At 48.0% G+C, this 8,789-nt stretch overlaps 1 protein-coding gene across 1 annotated transcript; it reads left to right on the top strand.

The window, feature by feature from the left end:
* The first annotated feature begins 4,339 nt into the window (after positions 1-4,339).
* LOC123080119 (uncharacterized) lies at positions 4,340-6,500 on the top strand. The gene is made up of 2 exons (XM_044503002.1): positions 4,340-4,541; positions 5,059-6,500. Exon 2 carries the CDS (start codon positions 5,174-5,176, stop codon positions 6,365-6,367), a length of 1,194 nt encoding a protein of 397 aa, XP_044358937.1. The 5' UTR covers positions 4,340-4,541; positions 5,059-5,173; the 3' UTR covers positions 6,368-6,500.
* Positions 6,501-8,789: the final 2,289 nt, after the last annotated feature.

An 8,789-nucleotide genomic window follows, 5' to 3' on the forward strand; every position in this document is an offset into this window, starting at 1 on the left:
ATGGAGGAGCCCTCCAGCAGCAAGCGCCGCAACTACGACCACTACCATGAGGAGGGTGGCCCAACTCACTTCTGCAAGGTCATCCTTGCACCGAAGCTTGAGTGCATCCCCATGCCCCTGGACTTCATCAAGCACTTCGTTGCGGTGCCGACGGAGTTCAAGCTCAGAAACAACACCGGCTGCTCCTGGAAGGTGACGGTGAAGCTGATGAACGGCAGTGTGACCCTGGATCAGGGTTGGGCCACCTAAGCCGCCGTTCATCAGATCAAGATCGGCTACATGGTGACGTTCAAGCTCCTGACTTCCGACACCCTCAAGGTCATCATCTTCGACCACGATGGCATTGAGGTGGTCAACAAGTGCAGGAAGCACGACGAAGCCTTCGTTGCCAAGGACTAGGGCCGGGGCACCTCCTTCCTAAGTACTATCGAGTCTGCTTTATGGTTTATGCGTTGAACTGTTTGAACTATCGTTATGATGTGTGGTACTCTGTTATCTGAACTATGCTGTTAAATAGTCGATGCTCTGTTTATGCTCTGCTCTGCTTATGATGTGTGATACATGGTTGTGCCGAAGTGTGTTGGTAACCTCACCAACTAGCCAAAGAGGTTACCACACACCAGACGTTGCATACAACCAAACACCATGCCTTGGGTTTGTCCACTAACATGCAGGCAACCAAACACCTGACAGTGTGGTTCTGCCCATGCAGGCAAGAGGGCATGCCGTCAATCAAACAACTTACAGATGGTGCATTTAAGGCTGCATTTGCATAGCCAGGCTGAGTTGAGAAGGCTATGCAATGCAGCTATTGTAGACTATGGCAACCAAACACGCCGCTCGTGTTTCTCTCATAGAAAATACTACGTTTGAGACGTGATCTTCTCGTGTTTTTCTCGTAAAAAATGTAGTTAGTTGAGACACCTATTTTGAGACAGAGGGAGTATGTTGATCAACTGATCAGCTCGTCGTGGAGAAACTGTGCTATAGGTGCACACGTTTTTTTTTTTTTTGAGAAATAGGTGCACACGTACAGCCACCCGTCGTGGAGAAACTGTCAATACTTGCACACGTACAGCGCTGGATCGACCTGCCCTTTGTTGCCAGGGCAGCGAAACAATCGCTTCGATAGCGCCATTTGCCTTATTTTTCAAACTGGCCCAGCACGAAATACGGCTCTTTTTCCATCCCATTCCCGACATGACTCTGAACTGGACGCTGATGGAACGGGAGCTCGCGAGGCCTACCACCACCCACGGCCCGCGGGGAATGGGGAGCATGTACGGCCCGATCGCCGTCGCACCAAAAAAAATGCGCGGCCGACTGCGCGTCGCTCTCTCTGGAAAGTAGGTCCAGGGAAGCAAGCAGCCAGGCCCACCCACCAGCCGCGCCCTTCTTTGCCACGGCTGCTGCCTCGTCGCGCACGCTTTCTGCCCAAAGAAAACGCTTCCGGGGGAGAGCGCGCCCTCGCTCGCCGGCTGACTCCGCGGGCCCACGTGGGCGGCCCGGGCAGGCTGCTTTGGGCCCCACGCTTCAGCCTCCAGCTGGAGGCGGGGCCAGCGAGAGCTGTCGGTATGTTCTCAGCAGTTTTCTTGTGGAAAGGCCCTGCGGGGGGTTCTGCTAGGTGCACACGCTTTTGCTATAGCCACACCAGGTAGAGTATCATTTTTTGTCTCAGAAAAAAAAAGGCAGAGTATCTTTTTTTGCAGCATGAGTACAAACGATATTACTTCCGGTGATATTCGGTGAGTAACCATTTTAGCTACTCAATGAATGCTCCTTTATGTATGCAATATTTGTTATAGCTGAAATGAATGCCACTGCTCGATATGATATTTAGCCGGCCATGAATGCTTTGATTGTATCCAATATTTTTAGATATGAAGGAATTTACCACCTGATATATAATATTCATGTATCCGGTATTCTTAGAGGCGAAGTATTATTCTATTTTAAATAGTACCCCCTCCGTATCGAAATATAATATATTTTTAGTGGATGCAATATTTTTAGAGGTGAGCGAATTTCACTACTTTAAACATACTTTTAGCCAGTCATAAATGATTTTTAATGGATGCAATATTCCATTTTTAGACTGTGAATAGATTTCACTACTTGATATGACATTTAGCTAGTATTAAATGCTTTTTTTGCGTATCTGATAATTTCATAGCAGAATAATTCTTCTACTTTAAATAAGATTTAGCTACTCATAAATGCTTTTTGTAGATCCGATATTTTTAGAGGTGAATAGATTCTACTCCCTCCGATCCATATTAATTGTCGTTGGTTCGTACTAAATCAGCGGTAATTAATATGGATCGGAGGAAGTGCTACTTAAAAAAATATTTCACTAATCACAATTTGTTAATGGATGCAATGTTTTTAGAGGTGATTAAATTTTACTACTTTATAAAATATTTAGTGAGTCATAAAATAGTAATGTATTCGATATATTTAGAGGTGAATACACTTTACTACCTGAAATAATATTTAGTTAGTCTTCAGTTTTTTAACCAATCCGATATATTTGTTACTTACCTGTTTACTCGCAATGTTGTTTTATCTTTAAAGTGCAAAATGATCCTTCGGTTTAGCCATGATATAAATTTTGACCATGTAATTTTCATGAAAACATGATATATATTTTCCCAGAGTCATGTTTGGTCTAGTGTTGAACAACATAAACACATGTTAATTAACACATACAATTCCTCCCTTCATAGCAAAACAAATCGTGTACTTGCTATTTTTCTTGTAAACTTGTTTATATTTTAAATTGGTTTAGACAAATTATATAAGCTCGACAAAGATATATTGATGGAGTATTTCTTGGAGTTCATTTTGATGGAACGGTCTACACATTACTCCCTTTGTCCAGGTTTAAAGGGCTAACACGTATCGAGCAGGTGACCGTTACTCCAAGGCCGTTGGAGGAAAACCCCGGGCGTGTGTTAGAGCCGATTGGGCACAAGAAAACCACGGCAATTGCTCGCATTAAATCGCTGCCAAAGGGCTGCGGGAAAATCGTTAGTTGGCAAATTAGCACCGTGCTTCGCACGCTAGTTGCTTGACTACGCGCTGAACCAATTAATTGGGTATACTTAGTCGTGATGAATCTGCCATACTTTTAAAACCGGACAAGGTGTACGAAAATACCACTCATTATGTTCTTAAGATCACTCAAAAGATATGCAATGTGTGGTGTTTATCCAAAGTAATCTTAATAATGCATTTTTCCCGCGCTCTATGCTTTCTCATTTCATGCATTCTCTTCCCCGCCAAGGAAAATAACACATACTCCATATACAACTAGTAGTAAACTAGACCACCACCCCAACGACCTCACCTTGCAAGTCCTTCTCATCTAAATTGTTGACCATCGCATTAGAAAAGGACTATATGATGTTGAAAGTAGAATTGTCTAATGCATTTCACCATGAATTGATGTCCACCCAATACTTCGAGTCCATTTTTGCTCAACCCAAAAAATTGTGAAGTTTCCTTTGAAGAATATAATGATGTGCGTCAAGATATAACATATTCATGGCAAAAAAAATGATCATAGGCATCATATAAAAAATTGAACCGGTCAACTCAAGTAGTAAATCATGTGTAATTTCAAGCTTCACTATTTTCTTAAATATCATGTGTATTTTTCACAAAGACGCATTGTGCTTTTTTCTATTAAAAACACAAAATTATATTATTTGACGAGCAAATATGCATAGCGCAAAAGTCACTAACCGTATTAAATAGTTCAAAGATTGGCGGCTCGGTAGGTACACTGCGATGATGCATCGAAGCCGTACATCTGTGGCGTTTCGACTCCCGCCGATGCACATTCTTTTAGAAAAAATGCTACCGCGTGATTTTAAATTAACGAAGCCCTTACAGTAAACCCTACAAAACAATTCCGCCTGATGTGCATTATATGTTTTTCTCCATCTACGTGCATGTTCTCTCCGTAGAAAGAATGTCGCTTGCGCAAGAGGAAACACATATATCTTCTAGAATAGTAACAAGAAAGCACATATATGTTTCAAAGGAAAACCTGCATTTTGATCATGGGTTGACACCCAATATTAGGCGGGCGAAGTCAGTCTTAGGTTGACCTTGCGATACGCGTTGGTGCACCCAGCACATAGCCCCGCTGCCACGTAGGCTCGGGTGGGGACGGCCGAGGCGCGAGGGTCGGCACCTACCGAGCCGCAAGACAACTGGAGACAGGCTGTCTCCCACCCCCCTCCGCTCTTCTTCGCTCTGTCTCGACTCTCTCTCCTCCCATCCTCCTCTCTCCCTCTCTCTCCTCCCTCCCCTTCCACCTTCTCCACCTCCCCCATTCCCCTCTCCCCCGCCCACCTGCACCGCCAGCGCCCCCATTCCGCCTCCGCCCCGCCCGCCGCCGGATCCCACAGCTTCTCGCCGCCGCCTCCCGCCCGGCCTCCGAATCGCCGGATCCCATCGGGGGTCCCCGCTGCCGCAGCTTCCACCGCCGGGGAGGTCCCCTGCCGCCGCCCGCCCGCCCGCCCCCTGCCGAGGTGATTCCCGCGGACCTTTCGCCCTCGTCTTAATATCGCTGCCAGCTTACTCTGGCGATCTCTGCTTTGCTCGCTGCTTAATGGGCTGGTCTCCAGCCGCCTAGTTGGTGGAAACGAGTAGAATATGCTGCTCGAGTGCTATGCTTGCTGTTTTTGGAGTGCTTGCTGGTTAAATGTCACCGTCTTTTAGTGCTGTAATTGTAAGGTTTTAGTTGCTTGATGCGACCAATGTTTTACATGCCCCGGTTGTGCTTGTTGATTAGCTGGTTAAATCGGATGTGATGCTTGTTACGGCTTAGGGCGTCTCGGTACTACTCCATGTCTTTATTGACGGCGTGCGTGTGTGCTAGTAACTAATGGAACTTGTTATTACTGTGGTTTGTGCCCCTGAGGTTTAGGGTGCAATCAAACCAAACCAATTCTGCTAGAGAGCTGGCTTTGTTTCAGCCTGTACCTGTACTTACCAAATTTGGATTGTTGCCTCAATCGATCTAATGTAATTATCTGTGGATTACAGTGTTGTGGAAGCTGGACACAGCTGGAACTTGGAAGCAGGCCGAGTCTATGGTATTTGTGGGTCATTGTGCTGTCGATGCGAGCAGAGAGCATGCGTGGCAGCTGTTCTTCGGGTGATGCACCTGAGCAGAGGAGCTGCCGATGCAGTCGGTTGGTCGACGATTGGACTGTTTGTTCTCTTTGCTGCTCTGGGCCTCTACTGCATTTTCCAGTCAATCTACTTCTGGTTTCGGATTCGGAAAGGGACCTTGCTCTCACTCGGTTACTTTAATGGTCCCTGGGTGACTCGCATTGCTCTGATTCTGATCACTATTTGGTGGGGAGTAGGGGAAATTGTGAGATTGAGCTTCTTGAAGAGAAAACTGTTCTCCAGCTTAGTATGGCAGAAGATCGCATGTGACGCCTACATTCTCTCCAATCTAGGGTTTGCAGAACCGAGCATCTTCTTTGGCTTTGCTTTCCTCCTGCATGGCTCATTACAGAAGAGGGAGTTGGGCACTTTGACCCAGAGATGGAACTTGAAGACCATTGGCTACATGTTGGTTTTCTGTGTTCCGGTGTTCTTCGTTCAGGCCCTTCTCGTGTTTGTTGGGCCTACATTTGTTAAGGATGAGAACAGTGCACAGGGAAGGAGAGTGTTTGCTAAATACTTCATTCAGACGTCCATGCCAGTTGGGGACACCAATGTTTGCACCTATCCGTTGTTTGGCACCATTTTTCTGGGACTTATCGATGCTGTCCTGATGAGCTATGTCTCCTATGTTGGATCTCGGGTGTTATCCTTGGTCATCAACAAGGCGCTGCGGAAGAGGGTTACGTGGCTGATAATGTCGGTGCTTTTCTTCCTTCCTATCAGGGTGCTTCTTCTAGGGTTCTCAGTGATGCCCAACCCAGGAGATAAAGCATTTGAGGTCATCGTCTTCTTGTCATTCGTGATGATGCTATCCGGCACAACTGTTGGGATACTCTTGCTGGTATACTGGCCTGTCCATGATTCATTGGCACTCAAAGATGCAGGCAACAGGGAGATAGCAGAGATGGTGCCTTATGACGATTACTACTATGAGGGCTCATCGCTTGTGGCCAACCAGAGCTTCCGAGAAATCGAGCGGAACTCTGACACGTCAACAAAGCGTGGCTCCATATCGTTCCGCACAATGATCAGGGAGGACCAGCTTCCGCCGGATGGCACAGATGAAATCGGCTTCTCCTCTCGCAGCGGCGTCCATATTGGATCATCCTCACCTGCAGGTTCTTCACCAAGCGCCGCAATGCCGATGCTGCCTCTCAAGGAGGTCCCTAGATACTAAGTAGTGTTCACCTGTGGCTTCTGCCCTTCTACCATGTGCTCCCCCCTTCCATTTTCTCCCCCTCCTTCCTCTTACCTACCTTAATGATAACAGTTTTGTGGCAATCAAAAGGTTTTTGTAAAGTTTTGGAGTAGCATGAATCGTCCATCTAGATCAGTCGTCTAGTTCCATGTTTATCAATGTAGCAAGTAGCTAGATCTTGCAAAGGCTAAGCATCAGCTGTGCACCTGGCATTGGCTGGCAAGTTCACTTTTGGTTGGTTTGCCGCCCCCACAATGCTGTCTTAGCTGATAAGCTCCACCATGGCATAGGCTGGAATGGGGCTCATCTTGTCTGTCTGTTCCTTAGTTGCCTCTCTCTGTGACAGCTATGCAGGCCAGTGGTGGCAGCATATGTTATGTTTTGAGACCTGGTCTTGAATTGAAGGTGTGTAAAGAAGCTGTCCGGTATAAATGTCTTGGAGAAATCCAGCGCTGCATATGCAGAGCCAGGAGCACCAAAAAAATGAAGATGGCAGGCAAAAATATCTGGCAGAATTGATTTTTTTTCCCTTGCCTCCTAGGATGTTTCACTTTCACCTGGACTGGATGTGTCGCCGCTTGAAATCTACTCCCTCCGTCCCATAATATAAGAACGTTTTTGACACTACAACACTCTTATATTATGGGATGGAGGGAGTACCATAGATGTCTAGGCAGGCTTGCTATGGCTGCTAGCTGCTGCTGCTGCTGACAGCTTGTCTTTTAGGTGGTTTTGTCACTGGCCACTCTGGATTTTATTTTATCCGTGTTGCGCGGCGCGCCTGTCTTTTATCCTTTGACATGGTCTGCAGATGCCCCATTGAAAATTCATCAGTGGGGCGGGCGATCACGGTTTATTGTTTGTTATTCTAGTTCCCCACGGGTGATCTGGATGCTCGCTGCCTGGGTATCCAAAGTTGCTTGCTGCGCACAGTCAACGGGACAATGCGGTCTCTGGTTTTCTTTACTTTTCTTTGGTGGCTGCATGCCAGTTTCTGCAAGATCGCTGCCCCCCTGTTGTCCGGCTCCCCCTTCGCTCCGTCGAGAACGTGCCTTCTGTGCTGCCGCCTTGTACCACCGGCAGTCCAGCACGTAGATGCACATAGGATTCCCCTCAAGTTGGGGTAGCCGGCCAGTGTGTGTGGGCACTTGGGCTTACATGCTGCGTGACACTTGCTGTTTAGTACAGCGACGCATGTGACCCGGGGCATGGCATGGGGGGATCGACGTGCCAGCCAGTTATTATCGGTGGGGCTGCCGTGTTCCGGGGTTTTCTATGATGATGATGATGATGATGGTCTACGGAGATCATCGCACAGCCGCTTGAACAGGAGAACAAGGGAAGGTTAATATAGTGAGCAGTGGCACGCGATCAAACTGGATCCTCTTTTTTTCCCCTGTAGTGTCCTTTGGCTGATGCTAAAACTTTCCGGGGTAAAATGATGTACGCAGGGCCTCCCTCCACGCGTCCTGCTGCCGCCCAGCCCGACATTCACTTGCGCCTTCAACTCGCCACAGTCCACGGTGACCTGCCTGAGCGAGCGTAAATAATAAATCCAGTGCGATGTGGTGGTCGTACTGCGGGTACGGGATGGTGAATGGAAATACTAGAGCAAGTGTGTTGGCGATCTGCTGTGGTCCCCGCTGAATCTTCCTAGTTGGACGAAGGAACGGAGGCATATCTTCTCCTGCATCGGAAGCCTGGACTGGACGGGTATAATAGTGGCGGATCTTCTCTTAACCAGCGGGCGCCAGCTTGCTGTCGACGCTGCCGTGCCTAACTTGCCGGCCCGGCCCGGCCGGGTTTGCGACAGCCGCATCGGGCCGACGTTCTCCTGTATACCGCGGCGCGGCGGCAGGGCGAGCGAGGCGTGCGGCCGCTCGCGTGAAGGGAGTTCGCACACAGTACAGTACCTGGCAAAGCGAGTGTGAGCGGGTCGTCGTCGTCGCGCTACGAGATACAGCTAGCGTCCATGTTCGAATGAGATATCAGATACGGCTCCTCTGCATTCCGTCGTGCTGTCGAGCCGCGGTCGCAGCCTTGCAAGGTCCATGCGTTCATTCCAGTCCCCCCGAAGACTTCCGTGTATGCAAATGTACTCGGTAGATGACGCCCGCGTGGCTAACTACTCACCCTGTTCCATTTTCATAATAGTTCTTGTCGTGGTTTTAGTTTAAATTGAAGGCCTTACTTTTCTATTAGCTTGTGGAGGGCACCATATGTCCATAAATAGTTTCGAATGTCTTACTTAGGGCATTTCCAACGGTAACCCGTAAGTTTTCTCCCGTATCCGTTCCGCGAACGGGGACCAGTCTGTGGACAAGGATGCGGGAGGCCGCCATCCAAGCGTAGCAGCATATATCCGGCCTCCCTCTCATTTTTTTGAAGTCCCATGATCGAT

Source organism: Triticum aestivum, chromosome 3D, assembly GCF_018294505.1.
Source record: "Triticum aestivum cultivar Chinese Spring chromosome 3D, IWGSC CS RefSeq v2.1, whole genome shotgun sequence".
NCBI classification, from domain to species: domain Eukaryota; kingdom Viridiplantae; phylum Streptophyta; class Magnoliopsida; order Poales; family Poaceae; genus Triticum; species Triticum aestivum.

What these genes read in the sequence shown, in the direction of transcription:
- LOC123080119 (XM_044503002.1), top strand. Translation starts at nt 5,174, where the DNA reads ATGCACCTGAGCAGAGGAGCTGCCGATGCAGTCGGTTGGTCGACGATT.